General features: G+C 37.5%; 1 protein-coding gene across 6 annotated transcripts in view; it reads right to left on the bottom strand.

Moving 5' to 3' along the window:
* Positions 1-23,276, bottom strand: part of PWWP2A (PWWP domain containing 2A) — a 35,449-nt gene extending 12,173 nt beyond the window's left edge. For 4 of the 6 annotated variants that reach the window (XM_036750921.1, XM_036750919.1, XM_036750920.1 and 1 more), the window contains exons 1-2: positions 22,588-23,276; positions 5,768-6,735 (exon numbers count right to left, since the gene is read on the bottom strand). In XM_036750921.1, the coding sequence (XP_036606816.1) occupies positions 5,768-6,735; positions 22,588-23,231 (1,612 nt within the window). In that variant the 5' untranslated portion in view covers positions 23,232-23,276. Of the gene's footprint in view, positions 1-4,088; positions 6,736-20,709; positions 20,746-22,587 lie in introns of those variants that run through there. The other 2 variants (XM_036750918.1, XM_036750923.1) reach the window with 2 other exon arrangements.
* Positions 23,277-24,131: the final 855 nt, after the last annotated feature.

Here is a 24,131-nt window from a genome sequence, read left to right on the forward strand (position 1 = left end):
AATCTAATTCTTTTGACCTTTTCAGTCAAATTTCTTAAATGACAACATAGTAAGTTAAAAATTTACACATACGGGGCAGCCAGGTGGCGCAGTGAGTGGAGCACCAGCCCTGGAGTTGGGAGGACCTGAGTTCAAATGCAGCCTCAGACACTTGACACTAGCTGTGTGACCTTGGGCAAGTCACTTAACCCCACTTGCCCTGCCTTCCCCCCTCCAAAAGCAAAAATCAAAAAACAAAAAGAAAATTTACACATAATGTGAAAACCTAAATTTTGCCAAGAATTTTAACTTGTCCTGTACATCCTCTACCAGAGATGATACCCAGTCATTAGTAAGAGTACAAAAGAGTAAAATGGAAAAAAGGCAAGAACTAGAAAGTAGAAAACTGTGGATCTAAGTATCCAGAAACTAATTTGAAATTTAAATGTACCTAATGCACTTGATTTATAATTATCAATGAGTTTCCTTATGCTAACCTTATTTTCCATATTTCTCAAAGTGTATATGTCAAATTAGGATTGTTTATAATCAGTCCTATTAAAAGGTATTGTCAATAACATAGTGATCCCATGTTGGTTAATCATCCCCTTTGGAAATTCAACCCATTTGAGATAAATTATAAGAACATCTGATGTAGTTACAATTAGCATTCGTGGCAGAAGTACCCAAATAGATAAAATCACAAGATACATCAAAATATGCAAAGGGACATATATAAGTATCATGTCTTTCCTTTGATATCAGCAATTTTGTAAAATTAAAGCCCATTTAAACGTTAGCACAGCAACTCATGCATGCACACTATAATTCAGCTTAATCCTCTATGGCACATAGTAAATACTTATTAAATACTCATTGATTGATTTAAACTAATAGTTCCCTCCAGGTCAGATCACCTAATCGAAATTACCCTAGTTTTTCAAAGGTCATAAGGCAACTATAAATTCAACAATATTAATATATACTGAGAAATCACAATTCTCTGATATAAACCTAATAATATGACTCAAAAATGCTAGTCTCCTGAAATGGGACTTTCATTTCCTACTCATCTTTGGTCTATGCGGAAAATAGCAGCAGCCAAAATATCACACTTTAAATACCCTGATACCAAAGTCCTATGTTGCTACCATAATTTTCTCTTTTAGGTTTACATGGTCTGAGACTTCCTTAAACCCAAGTTTTAACATGCTAGGCTTTTAGGACATTCCAAAAGTAACACTTCACATTTCATAAAATTAATTCAAACTCAAGGTATGTTACCTATGACTTACTGGGTAAAATTAAGCCTAGTAGCTAACTGTCAAGCAAATAAAGATATGCCACATAATTCATTGGGATCACTATTTACTGATAATAGATTATAAGATATTGCAGAAAGCACAAGCTTTTTACTGAAGAGTACAACATAATCTCTCCTTATTCTATACTATGACCAAAGATGATAGCTCTGCAATACCATCATGTTTTAATAAAATTATTCAATATTTGTTATAACAATTTATGTATCAGTCAACAAGTATTTATTAAGCACTTACTGTACCTGATATTTTTCTCAGCATAGGAGTTCTAAGAAAAACACAAAAACAGTTACCTGCCCCCAAGAGTAAAATTGGTCAAAACTAATGATCCTGAGGTTAATGGGAAACAGCCTGGTAGGAATACAAACCTAGGAATCAGACAATTTTTTTTCTTTTTTTAGAATATTTAGCTGTCACTTTGGACAAGTCAACCTCTGAGTTATTAAGCTTCATAATCTGTGAAATGAAGGTATTAATAGATTTATATTTATCAGCAACCTCTGAATCCAAAATCAGTTCATTCCTTACCTTCCAACTTCATTGAGAAGGTATATCATTCAGTTCTGAGTCAATTGGGAAAGCAACATTTTCAAAATCAAAACAATGATTCCCTTTCCTGCCTTGACCTGTTTCATTTTTAGGTTTTAGCTCCTCTCTGTAATTCCTTTTTACTTGTCCCTGTCTTTCACTCTCAGCACCTGGCCCATGAAGCAGATTTTTTTCCCCTTCTATGCAGCGGAAAAAAATACCCATGTAACTATGAGTGCATATAGGGAGAGGAAATAAAATTAATTTCTTTTCTATAACATTCCAAAATGAGCTCTAAAAAGAAATAGTAGGATTACCTAATTGGCTCAGTTTCTTTTCTGTGGCAAAGGAAATTCTAGCTGTTGGAACAGAAAACGAACTACACCTCTCAGGACAAAATGCTTTGAGAAAATACACTGCAGCAGAAGAGTACAAGTTTGATATATCATAAGCCACGTCAGTGTAAACTTAACAAAAAACTTTTGAGATGAAAATTACATCCCAAAGGACATAAACTCTGATGCCTTATTTTCTAACAGAGGCAATCACTGAACTTAACAATTAAGACTGCAAATATGTGGTTATGGGTCTTTGTTTACCTCAGAGATGAACATTATATAAAACCAGAATATGTATCATTCAGTTAGGACATTTTTCTTCCCTTTCTCCAATAACGTATTAGCACACCCTATATATAATGCTCATTTGTTTGGCCAAATGTCACTGATACTATTTTAATCCTCCAAAATTTTAAACAAATTTGTTTCACATTAAGCAAATACCTGTCAAAACACCACTACTAAGGTGATAGATATTAGGTAATCACTATATACGCAATGTATCTGGGACACTAAAGGTTTATAAAATCAAGTTAAAGGCCATTATTTTTGCCCTTGTCAAGGAACTTAGGTTCAATCAACAGTCTATTAAATTCAAACCAAAACTCCTCACAGTTTGTGTTGATAGTCCCCACTAACAAATTATTCTAAGGACCACAGGGCAATCAATAACATGAGTTCAGCTTCTAGATTATCAACCTGCTTTAATCATGGGATCATAGATTTAGAGCTGGAAGAGATTCTGAGGCTATCTAGTCCAACCCCCTCATTTTGCAGATAAGGAAACTGGGGCTCAAAAAGATTGTGACTTTCTCAAGGTCACACCGAAAGATAAAAGTAGCAGAGCTAAGATTTGAACCCAGGTTCTAACTCCTGAGATCCAGCACTCTTTCCACTGCACCATAGTCACAACACTAAAGATTTATAAATGCAGCGCAAATAAGAATTCCTGAAATATTGTAGTTGTTTCTGTTTGCAGGAAAGAATACATCTTATAGAAGTGAAACAACATCTCACAATCAAAAATTTTCAACTTGTGTGTTTACTACAATCAAAAAGCATTGAGTTCTCCTGGAAGTTACTTAAATTATCCAGCAGAAAATTTGGTTTTCATAGTTTATGCATAAATAACTGTAAACTTAAGGAAACTGATAACTGATCATATCCAGATGAGTAACTACCAATAGGCAGCACATTCAATGTGTAAGAATACTAAGGTAGGCACTAAAGTCTTTTAAAGTGTCAATTCCTCTATCATTTAAAATTACATAATGCACCTGTTAAAAAAAACCGCTAAAAAACTATTCACATAAAAAAATATTGCCTTTGTATGAAGCAACTTGGGGAAAAAAAGGTACATAACTTGCTTGCTCTGATACATAGGCAAGTGAAATTTCCATAACAGGGCAAACCTGAAAAAAGAGAAAACAATTAACAAAGTCAAATGGGCATGAATGGAGAAATAACAAAAGACAGGGAGCTGAGTCACCAGCATTAAAAAAAAAAAAAGCCCCAAGTGGGCAATAATATTGGGCAAAGGACCAAACAGACCAGGAGACCAAGTTTAAATACCTCCTTGTGAAAACTTAAGCATGTGATGAAAAATTAAGACTTATCGATGAGAATTAAAACTCATACCTTTATAAACTAACAAACCTAGAAATATACTGGACCCTTCTTTGTGCTACACAAGATCCAATTTTTTAAGGGCTATGTATTATTGAATAATGTCTTATCGTGAGCCTATTTAAAAAAATATTCTGTGGCAGGGCAAATGAGAAATTAAATTTTTGATCTGTTACTATCTCAATGCACTATATAGAAAATACTCATTTTCTAATATTCTGAAATTTATTTTCAAAGCTTTTTGAGAAACACACACAAATAATTCAGATTTAGTCAATTTTATTTACATTTTTTGTACATATCAGAGCATTACACAATTACATTTTCTTACTTTCTGACCTGCAAACAGATACCTTAAACGGAAATATTTTTTTCAAAATTATGAAATTAGGTACATCCAAAATGCAACAATTACACATGACAAGTAATTCACAAAGTGTAATTTACTAGGACGTATCCTAAAAATTTAGGAACAGCCAGTCAGGAGAAAATCTGACCAATTTAGCAATCAATTATTTACATTTTTCAAAACAAACCTCTTTTATCTAAACTCCCAAGTCAGAACCTTGGAAGATTTTTTTCAATGGAAGAAAAACAGGAAGTTATGATTCACAACTATGCAGCATTGACAGCCCTTGATCCCAAACTCTTGAGCAATTTTGCAGCCTGCCTCCGAACAGTAAGCATCCATTCCTATTTCAGCTTGTCAAAAACTGAAGTGTCAAACTTATGCCCTTGTGTGCATAGAAAGGCTTATGTGTTCATTAATTTATTAAAAAAAAACAAAATAAAACAAGCGGTCACTAAAATCCCAAACGTTCCTACTGGACCACCCCACTCACAGCTATTACTACCATCCCCCACATCTGTAACCTGTGTCACATAGTAATAGGCTACATATTCGGAAGAAACTGATGCATATTCCCTGCAAAAAAATGCCTTTCAATTGAGGCTATGGCTCCTATGCCTTGGGGTAAGGTTGAGGAATTTTAAAATGCAAGATTTTTACTTGAAAATATTGCTAGACTTCTCAGGTTAAGAAAAAATTTGACTGCATGTTCAATTGGTTTAGTTTGCCTGTCAAGAAAGTTATCAAGAGATCAATTTTAGTATTAAAAAAAAGCAGCCAACAGAGTGCAATTTCTTTTTCTCTTCCCGGTTTTGGCCAAGTCTACTTTGTGTAAGTTATTTCTAACTAGCCTAATAAAATTTTGTGGAGCCTCCAAACTTTTCTTGCCTACCTTACTGTCCATGTTCACGTTTCAAATTGTGTCAACAGGGCCCGCACTTCGGGAGTCAGCTGCTTTGCAGCCTTAGCTGCCTCTGTGATAGCCTTGCGATACAAGCCCTTTCTCTTCTTATTAAAGCGTGACTGGAAGTTTTCTAGAAAGGGGGACAGTTGCGATAGTGCAAGGAAAGATGTTGTTGGAGACCCAAACCATGAAATACGGGCCTCCTGTCGGACTAACAGGCCATTATCTTTCCGGCTTACAGTTATAGTAAGAATACGGGCTGGCCACCATGGGAAGCCATAAATCTTGGCCCAAACAATGTCCCCTACACATATGGTCCTGCCATCTGGTGTGATGCATTTAGAGACGTTTTTGGAAAAGACTTTCATTTTCAAGGAATTACTGAGTTTTTTCTCTTCCTTTGAAGAGGATGAAGTGGAAGAAGTGGAAGGGGCATGCATACTGCCTGGAGGAAAATCAAAGCTTTCAGTAGAACTACACTCTGAATTGGAAGATTTCAAATCATCTGTGCTATCAATGCTACACACTGATGCACTGGAAGAGTCAGATTTCTTTTGATTTAGGGTCATGTAAACAGTGATATTGCTTTTGCTGCCCTTTTTGCCCAATGTCTGCTGTTCATCCTGCTCATCAGGCACATGTACTTCACTTGTGTCCTGAACCTCACTGTTGGCCTCTTCAGGACCTTTGGAGGGATTCTGATTTTCTGAAGGGGCCTCACCTGCTGAGCGGGTAGAGGTGCAGCGAGACTGGGGTTTGGGTGCCATCTTGCCACTCCTCATTTTCTCAAGTCCGGCCTTCATGGAAGAGTCGTTTTCTTCATTCCTGTATCTTTGTGGCTTCAAACGCAACCGGGGTGGAAGGGAACCTGAGCTGGTGTTCTGAAACCGACGGGTGAAGTGAACCTTAGAATGTGCATTTTTGGAAGTGGAAGTTTCACTCTGTTTCTTTTGTGCCTTTTCTTTGGCCATTTTCAACACTTCCCGAGCTTTCGCATGATCCATGTTCTTACTCTGGAGCACTTTTTTAGTACTTAACTGAGCCTTTGAAGTATTTGCCTGAGCAGACACTTTAACTACTCTGCCTCTGCTGTGAGCAATATTTGAAACTTTGACCACAGCATTTCTTTTCTGGCTTTCATTTTGGTTTTTCCCATCCATTTTATGGTCAGTTTTAAGTTTTTTATTCACAGTAGTTACACTTTCATTTCTCCGTTTTTTGTTATCATCATATTTAGAGGAGTCACTTGCATTGCCACCTTTTTTAATTTCCTTTTTTTCTGCAACAACACTGTTTTTACATTTGTCACAAAGGACTTGTCTTGGTCGTAGTTTGATAGCATTCATTATAGAAGTAGGCTCCTCTCTGTACATTTTCCTTTTGGGTCTCTTAATTTTCCGAGGAGGAGGCTGAGGTATTGATTGGTTATACGTGTCCCTGATAAACAAAGGGGGAGGATAAGGTGCTCCTTCATGAAAGAGAGGAGGTGGTTTGGAAGTCCACAGGCTTTTAGCAAGGCTAGGTTCTGGTGGCTGAATGGGAGAATGGTCATCAGGACCAGCACCATTCAAGTCACACTTGATTTCTGTTCCTTCTTGGAATGATCTACTGTGGAGCTGCATGGCTTCAGGTTTATCTTTGTATTCTCTTTTGGGGAAAATTGTCACAGGGATTCCATGGGGCCCAAACCTTTGGGGGGAAAAAAGAAATAATTAAGTTAATACTTAAGGGGAATTCAACTTCTAAAACCTATATTTTACCTTAAGATGGACAGTCCTGGAAGCTATAACAAGATGTTTTAAAAAATACAATTATAAGAAAGAATTTCTTTCTAACACCACCCTCCCTCCACATGTCACCTCATTTTCCTGTGCATGGGTAGCTAAAAAAATATTCAGACTTCCTATGTTACTCCAAAATGTAAAAACCTTTAAGCAGGCCTTTTAAGGTGATTTATATTGTAAATGGTTCCCCTTCCACAGCAATGGTGCCTAACTTTAAGATTTTGTGCTACAATGGAGATTACATTCACTCAAAAAATGGGAAATATGGCTCTAGAAGTATACTTCCAAATTTAAGAAATATCATCTAAAAGCCTTATCATTTCACTATAATATTTCCAAGATGATTGATTATGCCTTTGACTACTCAAATCAGAGAATTCAGTCATATCTTGCAAGTTTTCTAAATTAAGTCCCTTGATCGCATAAATTTAATAATCTACATAAAATATTTAACCCTGTGATTACATGATTATAACAGAAAATCAGAAATAACTACCTCAAAGCAAGGATACAGCCCAAACCTCTGAATATGAATTCAAAGTCCAAAGTGCTAACAACATGCCCTCCCTAATTAAACAAAAATGAAAACTTCAGATACCAGTGGAAGGCAATTTTATATAGAGTATGTTATGATTTTGAGATCCTTGGACATCAAATATTTGACTTCCAGTCCCACCAATTTCATACCCTGTACCCTCCCCCCAACATCTCCTCCATTTAAAAAACTACAAAGCATGGGTGACAACCAAAATCTCTCTATGGGAGAAAACTATGTTCCACTTATTCAAAGCAATATTTGATACAATAATAGCTAATTAGTTTTATGTATCATTTAGAGATTTGCAAAGCACTTTTTATATACATTATCTTGCCTTAGCTTCACAAACCTATGAGCTAGTAAGTATTTCAAGGTTATTATCCCCCACTTTAAAGATGAGGAGGAAACCTGGGTTCCATGGGATTAAATGATTTGCCATGATTACACTGCTGCAAAGCCTAACACTCTATTGTTTTGCCTATCAACCAACCACCATAATAAAAGCATTCTAAAAAGTATTTTGGATACCTTGGAGTTTGTTATATCAGAACTTGATCTTTCTTACTTGCCATCCATACAATTCACATATGGATAAAAATATTCTAATCTTGAAATTTGGCCCTTACCTACACATTTTGGATTTGTCAGTCAATAAAATATTTTATAAGCATCTAATATGTGCCAGGCACTGTGCTAAGTGGGGGAAATACAAATACAAAAAAGGGTCTCTGCCTACAATATAATGGAGAAAGACAACACATAAAAAGTTGAAGCGGGGAGTGGAATAGTATTCTTGTCCATAGCCAAAACTGGAGATTCCCAAATGAAACTGGTAACTAAATCTAACACTTAAAAAGTGAAAAGGTTGTTTATGAGGCCTTGTTTAAGCCTGGTGCACCAAACTCCTTGGTTAAGGTCCTAAGGTCTTCAAATGACAGCACTATAGCAAGCCATTACATATATCATGTCACATGGGAAAATGGAAATTGGGATAGCTGGTCATAGTGTGGGTATCTGTTCCCGAAGATATATTCCCGATTGTAATTTTACCAATTAATCTTTTCTCTTCCACTTTCATTTTTTTTATAAAGAATAAGCAAAATGCTACAGTACATTACTGATAATAGGCATTTAAAAATATAGAATGTAGGTTTTTAATTTTCTGACTACATTAAACAATTAAGATTCACTCATGAAAAATGGACTATAAAATATAAAACCTTGATATTTAAGTTTTTAAAACATTTAAGCCTTAAGTTTACATTTTGGGTTCTAGTACAACCTTGAAATGCAATCCAATAAACTTTCACATTAGCTGTCACTTACTCGTGACTAAGGATGGAAACAAACTAATAAAAATTTGGTTAAGTGTTTTTCCATCTTCATAAAAGCAAAGAAAAAGTATGGGCAGAACTTTGGGGAGCTTTTTTCCCCAAAATGCTGTTATCCTCCCTAAGATCTTTTGAGCTTTCTTCCAATTTTGATATTAAGACCTTTCCCATATCATAGACTTTTACCCTTTTAACCTGAACTTAGCCAATGATTTTTAGCTGTGGAATCCATGAAATGATCTATGCTATCATGGGTTCCTGCAATAACACCATTATGATTTCAAAACAACTTTCCCTAAGCCCCAGTTTTTCCACACCACAGTTTATGTGAAGTTATTGGTTTTGTAGCATTCCATTAAAAAAATAGGTGCTACATAACTAAATATATCATTTGTATTACTAATGTGGAAATGATAACCTGCATTTATCTGTTAAAAAGCACTATCCATATCATCTCAAGTTGATATTTAAAATAAGACTAAGAGGCAGCAGTTCAATTATTATTGCCTTCATTTTACAGACAAATTAAAGGTTCAGAGGTAAATGAGGTCCTTTCAGTATATCATGCTCCCCTATTATTCCTCAAGTATTTTAGAAAACAAAAATGTTGCTCATTTTGTAGTACAAAAACTATACATGTTACCTGTTCTCAGGTTAATTACCACTATATCACATATTCATTATAGGTAAATGGTTCTATGGAGCCATTAACTCAATTTTCAAGATTTCTAGAATCACATAAAAGGGGGAGGAGAGGGCCTTCTAATTTCTCTGAAATAATACAATTCTGAGATTAGTTCAACATTCTAATCCTTTTCATTTAGAATGAAAATATAAGCTTATTATCCATAATTCTAAGGACACAAACATTCAAGTAATGATAATTTCCCCAACATTTTTAAACCTTTTCCCATGTGATCATTAATACCAGAAAATGGGAGCATGACTGGATTTTCCAAATTATCACAATACATACAATGGTTCAAGTACTAGCCTGCTGAGACAAGATCAATCTGAGTAAATGAAGACATGCTCATCAACAGAAGATTGGCTCCCATGTAACAATAAATTTTTCATCTGTGGCAACTGAAGACAAAGAAAAATTCTAATCTGTGTCAGTGGAAGGAGTACACAATACAATTACTATAGCTTCCAAAGTATTAAAACAACTCATTGTATAGCATATTCTGACTTATAAAGTCCTCCTTCTCAATCATTCTGAGATCTAAGTAGACCAAATATCATCATCTCCATTTTACAGACAAAGGAACAGACACAGAGAAATGACTTTCCCTGGATCTTATAGAGCCAGGACTTAAACCTCACTCAGTCTTATGACTCCAAAGACCAGCAATTTCCAGTTTCTCCACAAAGTCACGCTGTTAATATCCTTGAAAAGCATACTGAAAGCTTAATAAGACAAAAAAATGCATTAACTCAATTCAACATAATTATCATTAAGTGCCAACTATGTTCAAGGCACTATTACAAGGTCAAGAAAGCTAGCTTTCTACTGGGAGGCACAATCTTGGTATCAGTAAATAAGCACAAAGCAATTTCAGAAAGAGAAAGTAGGAGGTCTAGAGAACTCATAGGAAGTGGTACTTAAGGTGAGGCTTGAAGGTAGCTAAATGTTCTAAAAGGCAGAAAGAGGGGGAACATTCCAGGTGTTAGGCCTGTACCAAGCCCAAAGTCTGCATAAAGAATGCTCAGGAGAATCCATGTAGGCCATTTTAACCAGAGCATAGAGGAATAACATGAATCTTATAAATCTCAAAAGTCAGGATGTGAATGGCTTTAAATGCTGGGCTGAGCAGTTTATATTTTATCCTAGAGTAAAGGAAACCACTTAAGATTATGTTAATGCAGGAGAAACCAGCAATTTTGTAATATTCATTTTTCAGTAGTGCATAGTACTGTGTATTACATAAAGGCTAGACTTTGAAGCAGGGAACCTAATTAAGAGGCTACAGTACTATTTCAGGTAAAAGTAAAAAGAAAATTGATTCTAGGTTAGTGGATGTCTAAGTAGAAACAGAAAGGAATGCATGGAGGAAGAACATAAAAGTTTTAGCAACTAATGATATATGGGCTTTGAAGAAATTACTCAAAAATAGGAGTTTCAGTAATGCTAAAATTACTCAAAAGAATCAAAAATTAACTATGCTTCAATTTGAAAAAAAATTATTTATCAGGAATTCACCTAGTTATCGTCCCCCCTCAGTATCATTTACAAATCCACTGACCAAACATAAAGTGATTCAATGGTAATCTCCCCAAATAACACAGGACTGGAAAAGACTGACCTATTCTGCCAGCAGCTAAGTTTTGCTTCATCTTTTAAGGCTGAAATTAAGTGTTATATAATATGAACATCACTTGATTATTTAAGTTGTACAGAAAGCTCTAGAAGGAATGCCTTCTAAATCCAATTAGGATCCTTAACAATCATATAAAATATAACTCAAAAGACAAAGTGTTGCCAGGTTGTCTAAGTACTGTGCATCAGATCATTCCAGAGATCTTTATATTAAAGGCAGTCAACAGAGTATTTATAACTATAAAAAGTAGTTTTAAAAAACATTTTATAACCACCTAAAAACTGCAATTCTCCTTTTTTCTAGTGTTCCATTTTAGGACAAATGGTAAAATAATGGAAAGGCAGACATGGTTAAGTGCTTAATATAGGTCAAATTTCCTTCAGCTCTACTTGTAACATAAGATGAAACATACCCTTGGGGTTTCTGTTGTTCCTAAGCTATCTTGTACTTTAAGCAGTATTTGTCTTCTGGTAGAACATACATTCAGAGAGAGAAGACTTAGATGGCTAAGAGACACTTTGTATCAAAGCTAGAGGTGGAGGCCTAGAAGTGACAGGCAAGCTGAAGAAAAAGAATAATGAACCTATGGGGGAAAAAAGTAAACTAAAAATGGTTAAGCAGTATACGCTATGTCAAATTTTTTTTAAAAAAGGTCTGTGTAGTATACTTGTATAACCTTCCAACTAACCCTATTAATTTAAAATTTAATACTCATTCTGGAGCTAGCAGCTTCTTTCCACCTAATTATTAAAAAATAGCTAAGTCTTAGCCTTGGTTAAAAAAAAAAAGAGGTAAGAGGGAGATACTCAACAGATGGGCACATAATTCTTTCCAAAAGTTTCTGTCATTTTGCCCCAAGCTAGAGTTTCTATAAGCAAACCCCTGATAAAGGGCTATAATTCTAACCACCTCACCTCCTCCTCTGTCCCCATTATTAAGATCAATATAACATTGTTACTTTTAGAGACAGTTTGTAACACTTGAAATACACTTACTGATACAATGACAAAAAGAAACAAACCAAAACAGAATCAGCCAATAGGACTATTCTATGCCTTTAAAAACCACAGGTGTGCGCTCCTGACTCAAATTCTTCAGTGGTATTGATGGTAAGGTACTGGTATGTTCAAATTGCTCATTAGCATTAGCCTCAAAGCAACCTCAATCCAATCATACTCTCAGACCTGGATCTAGTTTCCTCCAGTTCCTGTTTAGATCAATTTGTCCATGCTGAACTGATTTGTCTTTATAGGCTTCACCCCAATTAAAACATTTTCTTCTAGTTAGCACGATTTTCTTTTAAAGTACTAAACTTACTATTAAGAAAAGGGCAGAGGTTAGTAGCTCAAGGCTCAAAAATAACATAGTAAGAGAGATTGGTTTTGCAGGCTTCCCAAAGGTAGAAGACCACACCTCTCCCTTCAGCAAATAATAGAAAGATCAACAGAAGACAAAAGGAACATGTTTTCCTCCCAGAATTCACTTCTCTTAAGACAAAGTACAGACAGTAAAGCTAGCTGGGTAGGAAAGCAGTATTTCATATTGAAACCTTGTTTAAAAATTCTCCACGGATTTATTCCCCTTCAAGAAGTTTTCTACAAACTGCCTCATTTAGAAGCATTAAAAACTAATGGTAAACTTTATCAAAAAATTAGTTGAAGTATATAAGGGCAATCTGCCTTTAATATTTACTTTCCTTGAAGGAGGAGGTTCGCATTTATGCTAGGCATATTTAAGCCAAGTATATCTGCATTGGACCAAAGACTTTTATCTCATTTTTTTTACTTAAAACTCAAAATTTCTAGAATTGCAATGACCAAATTTCACAAACTAAACTTGCAAATGGTTTCAAAAGGAGTCATATAAAAGAAAAGAAACATTGTTTTTGTTACTAATGTTATCAATTCAGATGTATTTACCAAGGCAATTAGGTAGACTGAGCATTGTGCCTGGAGTCAGGAAGACCAGAGTTCCAATTTGACCTCAGACACTTTACTTCCTATAACCTCTAGGTAAGTCACTGTCTGTCTCAGTTTCAACTGTAAAATGGGATAATAAAAGGAATCTACTTTCTAGGGTTGTAGGAGGATCAAGTGAGATAATAGAGACAGTAACAAAACACAGAGCCTGGTACATAGTAGGCATTATATAAATGCTAGCTATTACAATTACCATTAATGTTACTATGACCTTAGCACTATGGAAAAAGGCATCTTAGTTAGCAAAAATTTCTATTAATAAACTTTGGTCTTGACTGTTAAAGCCAGAAATGATAATATATATGTAAAGTTCTTTGTAAACCTTAAATATTTATGGGCTATTATTAGTGGACTAAGTTATAAGATCAGCATTCAAACAATGAACGTGTTAATTATAACCAAAGCACAAATCTATGAGAACCTAATAGATAACCAGGCACAGCAAAGGCTTTGAAAGAATACAAAGCATAAAAACAAGTTGCTGCCCTTAGGGAGCTTGTGGTAAAGGGGAATGTGAGACAGACAGATAGTCTTTTTAAGAGATTAACAATTAAATATGTATTAAGTGCCTGGTAAAAGTAACAACTATAACTCAGAGCAGGACATTTTAAACTTTATACAAAAATAGTTAGAATAAGGATTAAGTTTCCCTAATAATGATCTCCCTCTTCCTAATACTAAGCTTTAGGAAAACACAGGGAAAAAATATTAATTTCAATCATTGATGATATACAATCTACTTGCCTAAGAAAATGGGTGCTAGGGTGAGATGGGACCCTTCCAATTTTCACTCCACAAACTCCTAGTTGTACATGCAATGAACCAGTTATTTAATTTCCTAAGAAATATTTTGCATGACTGCTATCATATTGCTTGCCTTCTCAGTAGGTGGAAGGAGGGGCAGAAAGAATTTGGAACTCAAAAAAATTTTAAAATCATTCAGCAAGACCTCTCACAAAACTACTCAGCATTCATTCTGTGTGTGTATGTGTGCGTATATATATATGTATATGTATATTTTATGTGTACATATTGTCTCTGCTATTAGAATGTAAGCTCTTTGAAAGAACTGTTTCCACTCTCTCCCAAGAACTCAGCACAGAAGTTGTAGCCCACACCAAAAAACCACCCTTTAAGACAAGGGTGGGGGGTAGGGAGGGCACAGCAACTAGAGAAGTGTCCATTGATAGATTTCAGGGGTCTATGAACTGGAAAAAAGTTACATCTTCATTTTCATTAACCCCTGATACTTATCATTTCCTTCAACTACGAATTAAAAAAACAATTCTGAGAAGGGGTCCATAGGCTTTGCCACACTGCCACAAGGATGCATGAGACATAGATACATACACACACACACACACACACACACACACACACACACACATATCATTAAGAACCCCTACTTTCAGTGCAAATCTATTTGACCATGGGAAGTTATTTTAAAGCAGAAAGCTTTCTTTCCATTACTCCATCCACAGGAATCACGGGTAGGTGGATGGTTGATGGTGGGCAGATCTCATTTGCAGACAATGAAAGAACATGACTAGTTTAAAGCTCCCAAACATGGTTTCAGAACAACCCTTTAAAGAAAATAGGATAAACTAGGCAATGAGACAAAAACAGCAACAATTTAAAGGTTTTTTTTTAATCAATTAGCATTTATTAAGAACTTACTTTGTGCCAGAATGGTGCAAGAGACACTAAGGCAAAAATAGTCTCTTAAAACAAACTTTATATTAGTATTTCTTAAATTAAATGAGATTATCCATATCACCCCAGAGTGTTTCATTCAGTATTTCCTGCTATTCCCAATTGTGAGTTCTTTTATTAATACGCTTTAGGTTAGTAAAACCTGATTATACCTTTCTATCAAGAAAGAAAACACTAATTCAGAAAGTGGACATAACTGATTATTAACTAGGTGCCTGACATTTCTTTCAAAAAATGAACACTTCTATCAAAGGACCTTCCCATTTAATACTGTAAACATTCACAAGAGTTTTCAAATACTTGGAAAGAATACCATTTTTAAGTTCTAGCTCTGGACTTTTGGTTACCAATGACTAATTTCGTCTTTCATTTTAGTTTCAATCTACTAAAATAATGTAGGTGGGCTCAGTTTAAGAGTTAAGATATGCTTGGATGAGTATACCAACTATTAAAAGGATCAAATATTCCTCATCAACTGATCATAAAATAAACCATCATCATTTTTTCAAACTATTTTATATCATTGCTGTTTTATTTGAAAATTATCTGCTCCTTGGTTTCATCATCAGCAATGAAAATTTGAAGAATTAAAAATCAAATGGGGATTAGAGTTCACCAAACACTGAGGCATTCAAATCTCTCCCTTATACTCAGAAAATGATAGCCACAAAGCCTTTAACTTGGCTACTGGGTGAGAATTATTCTATCCTTGGAATTATTTTACTTGGAAATAAAAGGCCATGAGGGGTGAAAAGAAGGATTATAATTCTTATAGAAATGTCCTGCAACACCAGACTATGAGATTTAAAAAAAGTTACCTTTAAGTAGATCTAACTGCCATTTCTAGAAAGTACTAAATGCTCACAACCAAAAATCTGTAAATAAATGAAGCTGTCTAAACCGAGGTACATGTAAGTTTATTAAAAGGCGAATGTTGAAGTGAAAACTATAAACTATGATAAACCATATTTAAGAAAATCATTCACCAAAGACCTGTTTTGAATGCTCATCTCATTGATATGAACATTCCTACTCACTCCACAGTACAGATTGCAATTCACCTACTCCTAAAATAAGATCTGCCACCCCAAACTTCTATACTTTTTTATACTGCTTTCAAATACCCAAGTACTTTCAAGGCAGTAGGATTTAAAATATTTAGGTTATTCAAGTATTTTGCCAAATGATAACCTGAAATATATTCCCTGAACATCATTCCTACTTGAAGTCCCACTAAGGATTATAAATTTACTCATTTCTTTTACAAATATGCCACTAGAGCAAAACTTTAAGACTTGCAATGTACAGGTCAATGAAAATGAGAAATTTAGTTGACTTTTAAATGTTTTAAAGAAAATAATCCACTTCATAAATACAACTAACCAGACTTCCAAAAACTTTCACATGGTTCACTTTTGTAAATTTACACAAAAAGCCTGCCACATTAACGATACGAGTTTAAATACTATTTTTTAAAAATGAATTGATGTAAATTATCTCAAGAAACAGCATTGTGTACAGGATGGAGAACTGGCCTTGGAGCTAGTAAGACCTACATTCACTGTACAGCCTCAGATACTTAACTAGTTGTGTTATTCTAGACAAGTTCCCTTAACCTTTCAAGTAAGTTAAGACAACTCTCTCAGACAACAAAAATTACATAAGTTGGCCAGGGTAGTCTCCTCATCTCAGTTCTCTACATTCACCACCATAGGTCCAGTTCCTATCACTACTCTTAAATGCTTATTGGAATGAGTAACATTACAATACAAATGATCTTCTGTAAATTGAATAGGAAATCTAGCTGGACTGGATCTGGAAAGATAAACATTGTTTTCTACTGATCCAAAACTACTTGCTAGTGCAAAAATCCATCTCTTTTTTAACATAAACTGTCCCCACTGTGACTCAGTTGTGGAATACCACATCAGACTAATATAAACAATTCAAAAAGCAATGGAAGATCCATTGTGACATACACAAGGGCTCATCAATTTTTTATGACAAATTTGCATGCAATAAACCTTTATAAGACATTATAGGGATATGTATTAATGGAAAAGGAGAAGGGCCAATGCCAACCACTGACAAAACAGATAAATAAGTTAAATGGGATACGTTGGTACTTCTGAGATACTAAAAAAACAAGGTGGTTTCAAATATGTTGAGTTGATACTTTATGGAGGATGTATGAGAAAATTGACAAAAATCAGATGAGATAAGAAATTTCAATTTACTTTGTTAAAAGTAGCATTCAACCTAAATTCTGAAATACTCTGCACTTCAAAATCTCTTTTATGGAATGCATGACAAATATAAATTCCAAAAAGTTTGGTGTTTAGTTTTCCAATGTGATTAAACTAATCATTTTACTTTTATAAAATGCTCAGTGTAATGAGAATGAATGAAAATTATCATCCTAACAGTTTTGTTATAGCATATGCCTCTAAGTCAGGAAGAACTAGGTTCAAAAGTCCCTTCCCTCTGACATACTGGCCATGTGACTCTCTCTCACACTCTCACACACTCTCTCTCTCTCTCTCTCTCTCTCTCTCTCTCTCACACACACACACACACACACACACACACACACACACACACACGATCTTAGATTTAGAGCTGAAAGGGATTTTAAGAGACTATCTAATCCAGATATTCATATTACAGATGAAGAACCTGAGGCCCACAGAAGTAAAGTGACTTCCTCAAAGTCACACAGGCATTAAGGGGCAAAACCTAGATGAGAATTCATGTTTTGATTCTATTGCCAGTACTCATCCCATTGTACTATGCCTGGCACAATAAAATACCATTCTCTTATTTTTAGATTTTTTTTTTAGATTTCTAAAATACTGTTAAAATTTCAAGAATTCATCTACATTGCAAGGACCTTGCAACTTTTGAGTGTTTTGCCTCCAACAAATGGTCACATGTAATAACAAAATAGTAGCATCCATAGCACAAAATCACTACATGTTCAATGGGAAAAGAGCACTGGTTTTCAATTTATCTTAGCAGTGGGTCTTAAAACTATTTTTCAACAAGAAAAGGTTCTGTATGTGCCCATTATATTTTTCTCCAGAATACAACTTAGGAGTTTAAGATCTGTATGCAAAAATAACAGTAATTTTTAAAAGATTTTAAAGGGTTTAAAATAAAACCCAGGAATAAAATTCAAGCAAACTAAGGTCCATGTTCTCAACCTTGGTGTTGCCTTAGTTTACACTATGGATACTACTACTCACTGCTTCACCAGACTGGCTGCATATAATTCCCACCAAAAGTAAGGCTAGTGCACCATGGTCTCTGCAAAAAGAAAAAAATCATTTCTTGATTTATTATTTTGAAATATATGTAATCTAACAACCTTGTTAAAAGTGAGTTTGCTACAAATGATACCTAAAAATATCTACATCATCAATGGTTCTTTAAAAATACAAAACATCCAAATCAAAATTTGAATCTTCCCAAAAGGTAGAAATTTTGGTCTCATTTAAGGAGTATAGAATTAAGACTGTTTAGACAGAACTGTCTTGGTAAACCCTTAATTTATGCTAGGTGGAAAAAAATTTCTTTTTAATTTAAAAAGCTGAAAGAGCACTTGCTAATTATTTAGGTAAAGCCATTTATCATACAGAAAGACTTGAGGTCCATATGTATTAATTATGACTTCTCTAAAAATCAAATGGCTAAATTAGTTACATAAATAAAACTATAATTCAAACTTCCGGATACCAGGCCCTTGCTCTACCACACCTGCGTTACCAAATATACATGGTATTTTTAAAAATAAAGTATTAAGTTACTTGCTCTTACTTCCACAAGGTTAAGCCTGGAGCTCCCTACTAGGAAAGTTATTTCCTCATATAAATAAATTCAAAAAGTTATTACTATAAAAGTAACCTGGCACCACAGGTGGCCTAAGTTTTTAAGTTCTAAAGGATATATAGCAGCATCATTCTTTCACACTCCTTCAAAGTATTCAATATCTGTGTTAGGGAAGATAACATTAAGACACTACCCCATATTTATACATTTCATTTTCAGCTTTTCAATGGCTGACTATACCCCATTGCAGTAAGAGCACTCCAATAGATGGGGAGAGGAAGGGAAAGGCAAAGACTCAAGTGTCCATGAGAAAGGAAACAATATTACAACAAATGCTTTCTCTCCCCTAGCTCCTCCTAAAAAAGAAAAAAACCAAAAATGGCTTACAAGGTGTTGGTCAATTTCGCACACCTATTTGTTCAGATTTACTCATTGAAAAGAACTCAGGGAAAATAAGGCAACCATTGGTTTTGGAAGATTAAAGGGAAAAACAGAAATATTCACACATACAAAATTTGATGCTTTTACTCACTGGATGAACTCAAGAAATTTCTTTTACCAATTAACTTCATTCATATTGCCTTCTATTAAATCTGTCCCCTAGTATTTGGCACTTAGTGCCACGGCAAAATAGAACAGAAAGGCCTGGCTCTGTGGCTCATGCCTAACTGTAACCCATGCTACATGGAAGAAGGGACCAGTGTGGAACACCTGAGTTCTATAGTTCTGAGCTGCAGTAAGGCCAAAACAGAATGGGTCTTAACACTAAGTCCAGTACCAATACGGTGAGCCCTTCTACCCCTACAAGGAGCAAACTAGTGGCTGCCTAAAGGGGTAAGGAAAGATACTTTTAGCCTATGTGAGACAAAAAGATCCAGTCCTCCCCCCTGCCCCGCCCCCAAACAACAAGTAATAGACCACTATTTCACCATTTCCAAACCCTAATAAATTTCCCTTTGCTTTGTTTGCTATTTTGAAGAAGAAACCATCAATTCAAGTTTAAAAAAAGTAAGATAACTTTATGCTCATTACTTCATGGGGTATTTCTACTGGAAGCCTAATTATTGTTTTTAATTTGACTAAAAGTTTGTAGTTTTGGTGGGGACTAGAGAAAAATAACTCACTAACATACAACAGCTATAGCCACCGATGGCTACATATAAAAGTGCTAAAGGATTGAAACATTTTAAAAATCAATTAAGAAAAAACTTTCTTCATATTGATTTTAAATAGGGCAGCTCACCGCTCCAAAATAAAGGGCTGCACTCCTCACTCTGACCTCTTAGCTTCTTTCAAGGCAAAGCTCAAGTCTATCTGCAAAGTTCTAGATCCCCTTGTCACCTATATCTTTATCTTTGTCCTATGTCCTATATCTTTAAATCATCCAGTATATCCTTATCTACATGCTTGATAATGTCTCCCCAATAGCATTTAAGCCGAGATTATTTTGTACATGTAAACTCCTGTCAAACACCACATCCTATAGATTTTTGCTACTAAATTACCCAAATAAGTGTTCTCCACCCCATTTATTTGGTAAATATTTTACATTTTCCCTCCAGTAGAAAATAAGCTCCTGAGGATAAGCTCCTGTTTTGCTAGTCTTCATACCCCTCCAGGGTCTAACACCAAGCCTTGGTAAACAGGCTTTTAATAACTGCCTATTGGATTGGGTCTGCTGGCTAAGTGCTCCCATGAAGACCCATTCAATTTTAATTTATCAGGTATCTACTTTGTCCAAGGTGCTGATTGCTTAGAAAAATTCTTAGTTAGAAGCTAAAATAACTATGTCATTTCCCTACCACTAACCTCCATCCCCAAACCAAGCTTTTGGAAGGCAGTTAACTTGATCCTATAAACTTGGCATCAAGTAGATATTCCAAATATTATTGAATGAATAAATCTGAAAATGTAGTTGATTCAATTCCCCAGTTCATTCACTACAGGATTTTTTAAATCAACATTTCCTGGTAAGATTTATTCATCTCTCTCAAATAGAATAGTCAACAGCAAAAACTGGAAGCGAAAAATGATTCTTCTAAGCACACGCTCAAATGTTTTTTAAACTAAAAAATATATTACTCTAATATTTAAAAAACACTAAACTAAAATAATCACTACCACCTCCGGCTTGAAAACACATGAATCCTATTTACAGGGGCAACTTACCTTTTTGTACCTTCCTTTTGCAGATATTAAGTCCAGAGCCTCACAATCATTGGTGCTCTGTTGTTTTATTCAATAGCATACACACAGCTGAATGATTTCTACTGCAAAAGCTAGTAAATGAATCTGCAACAATTCCAGTCTCTTTTCTACTATGCCTCCTTTCCGACACCAGAAACAAAGTAAAAAGTCACATTTTTAAAAGTTCTAAAATTACTAGAAGACAGTAAATAATTTTAAAGCCTCTTGGTCTTTTCCTAAAAATCTAACATGGGGGGAGGGGTCGGTTCATGCTATTTTCAAGAACACAATTTACGTCTGTTTTTAAAATGCCACATATGTCAGGTTTTTGTGGGAGGAAGAGGATTTTTGGTAGGAGGGCAGGGAGAAATGGGCTTCCTAATGAAAAGGGACAAACTAGTGAGCCATTTAGAAGCAGGTGAGATACCATCAGCAGAATGTATGCTGTTGAAAGAAACAGAATGGAGAGCCATGAATGAGAGGCTCTGTACTTCAGATCTGCAAAAGAAGGGAATAAGAAAGTTAACACTGAACTTGTAAATAGATCACCTATTTCACCTTTACAATGTATACTTAAGTTAGATATACAAACACATGTAAATTAGAAGCTCTGGTTACAGTCAAATTTTGTTGAAGTTTCGGAAGGTCCAAAAATTTTAATCTTCCAGTTTTAAAATATGCACCCTAAAACTACAATCTTCAACAGTTATAGACCATGATTACTCCACTGTCAATTCTTCCTCTTTTCCTCCTTCGATTTCAAACATTTATTAAGCACAACTTTGTGCTTGAACCCTGTGAGATACTGATGGGGGTAACAAGGGTTAAATAATATGAGGTCCCTGCCCTCATGGAGGCTCACAAGCTAGCTTTCTAGAGGGCCCAAAGAAATCTTGTCATATCCGTTTGTCTTCTTTCTTAAATCTTTCCATAAGGAACATCATCATTTTAAATTTTTCTAAAGTGCCAAATAAAAGGAAAAAGTATTTACAGAAATGTTAATCTGTATCGTAAATATACACGTACATAATCCTTTCCTTGCAGTTAGATCTAGCTTAACAGAAAAATCCACCTGAAATCTAAAAGTACCTTGTTCAACTAAAAAGAATCCCCACCCAAGGTTCAGTCAAGCATTAATGGGGCTCCCGACTAACATCTCCAACCTATTAAATGGATTTTACCTTCTGTTCCCTAAATAATTTGAGGCTGATTGAGGGAAGAGATTTGGTTTTGATAGTTGTCTATCGAATCACCTCAACTGCATTATAATCATACCAAGGGTTACCCCACCCAAAGGTCCTCCCAAGACAATCTAAATGAGGGTAACTTCACAACAACTTCACTCCCCCTGGAGATGCACTGTCCCTCTTCCAAGGGCAGATGCCGTACCTGTCCAACTCCAGACGCCTCTAAGAGACGAGAAATTGGAGTGGGGGCGGGGGCATATTATTGAGCGCCTCCCCCCCCCCCCCCGCCACTCCGGAGGGGAGGGAAAAATGGCTTTGTGGAGCCAGCTTCCCCACTAACCAGCCCACTCCCCCTTCAAACCCCCATCCCCGTCCACCCAACCCCTTCCCCAGGAGTGGGGTGAAAACGCCAGAAGGGGGGTCCTATTCGCTCAGCCCCGGGGAGAACGGGGATCCGGGGGTCAGGAGGGCAGCCTGAGCTTGGGGGGCTCCTCCCCGCTTCCCTCCCTCGGAGCATCTCCCTCCCGGGCGAGCTCTCGCAGCCCAGCTTCCCTCCCCGGCGCTCCGAGCACGTTGCCCGAGGGCCGGCCCCGGGAAGCTCCCGCAGCCGCATGGACAGAGAAGGGGGCAGGAGGCGGATCCGCCGCGGGGGTCCCCCACCAGGGAGCGGTACCTTTTGGACAGATCCATGAGGACCCCCGAGAACAGCTTCTCCCCGAGGCGGAAAGACACCACGAGCGCGTCCTCGATGATGTGGTCCAGGGTGACCCGCACCTCCGAGCCCGGAATCAGCTGAGCCACGGCCGAATCCCCGCCCGCCGGCGGGACCAGCGCCGGGGCCGCGGGCTGGGGCTGGGGCTGGGACTGGGGCTGAGGCGGCGGCGGAGGCTCCTCGGGAGCCGGCTCTTTCCCCTCCTCCGGCGGCGGCGTCAGGGGCTCGGGTCCCCGCGGGGCTGTCGTCGCCTCCCCCTCCTCCGTCGCTTCTCTGTCCTCAGGGCGGGCGGGAGGTTTCTCCTCGGGATCGAGCCTCGGAGAGTCGGGCTCCAGCCGCGGCTCGGGCTCGGGCCCCGCCGCCCCGGGACTCCGGGCGGGCTCCCCCGGCGGCGGCAGCGGCGGCTCATCGGCCTGAGGAGCGGGCTTGCCGTCCGCCTCGTCCATCACCAGGGCTTCAGTGGCGGTCACAGGCAGGGGATCGGTGCCGGCCTCGGCGCCCGCCTCGCTGCCGGGGATGGGCTCCATCTCTGGCTCGGCCTCGCCGGCGCCCCCCTCCCCCGGGGACGCTGCAGTTGCTGCCGCCTCCGCAGCCACGGCCGCCATTTTCTTTCTGGCTTCTCCTCCTTCTCCGACTCGGGCAGCGGCGACGGCAGCGACGGCGGCGGCGGCGGCGGCGGCAGCAGCGCTAGGTTCCAGGGCCTTCCCCTCCCTCCTTCAGAGAAACACTTCCCTCCCCCTTTCTTCTCCGTTCATCTATGCCGCTGCACCATTGGCTGCCTCGTACACCCCCCCGCAGGTATGGTGATCAATTGGCCGGATTGGATGCCCATCACGTTATCGAGTCTCCACCCAGAGCGGGAACTTCTCATTGGCCGGTCGAGTTGTCAAACGTCGAGGGTTAAGCGATGGAGTGGGAAGGCGGGCTCAAAACGGGAAAAGAGGAGAGAGGAAAGAAGCAAGGCATGGGGCTGGAGGGGCTGCCAAGTTTTCTATTGGCTGGAGGAGAAATTAGGGGTCTTGTGGTTTGTCGCTGTATCTGTCCATTCCTCTCCTTGTGTCCAAGCGGAGGGGCAAAGGAGGGAATCACATGGCTTGCCAATCATTTCAGAGGCAGCCGAGGGGAGGGGTAAGAGGACGAGGTGGGGTAGGAAAAGAGGGGAGAATGGTTCCCATGATGCACTGCGCCACACCCTTAGAATAAATGTTATTTCTAAGCACGAATCTATCTGGCATCACATTTGGAGCCTGATGCGCTTGTTTGGGGAGTGAGCCAAAGTTTGGTAACCTAGGACCACGAAGAATCCTTTAAAAAGGGATGTCACCACACACATATCTTCATCTTCTTTCTCACCAGAAAAAAAAGTGGTTTTTGTTTTTGTTTTTTTTTTGCCGGAATCTTTGGGCAAAGAGGAGCTACCAGCCAATGAACTGGGTAGGGCTTGATGTTCCTGGGCTTTTCAGAATAAAGGGACTGTCCCCAGGAACCCCAGCTTCAGTCCCCAA

This window comes from Trichosurus vulpecula, chromosome 3 (assembly GCF_011100635.1).
Source record: "Trichosurus vulpecula isolate mTriVul1 chromosome 3, mTriVul1.pri, whole genome shotgun sequence".
Classification (NCBI taxonomy): domain Eukaryota; kingdom Metazoa; phylum Chordata; class Mammalia; order Diprotodontia; family Phalangeridae; genus Trichosurus; species Trichosurus vulpecula.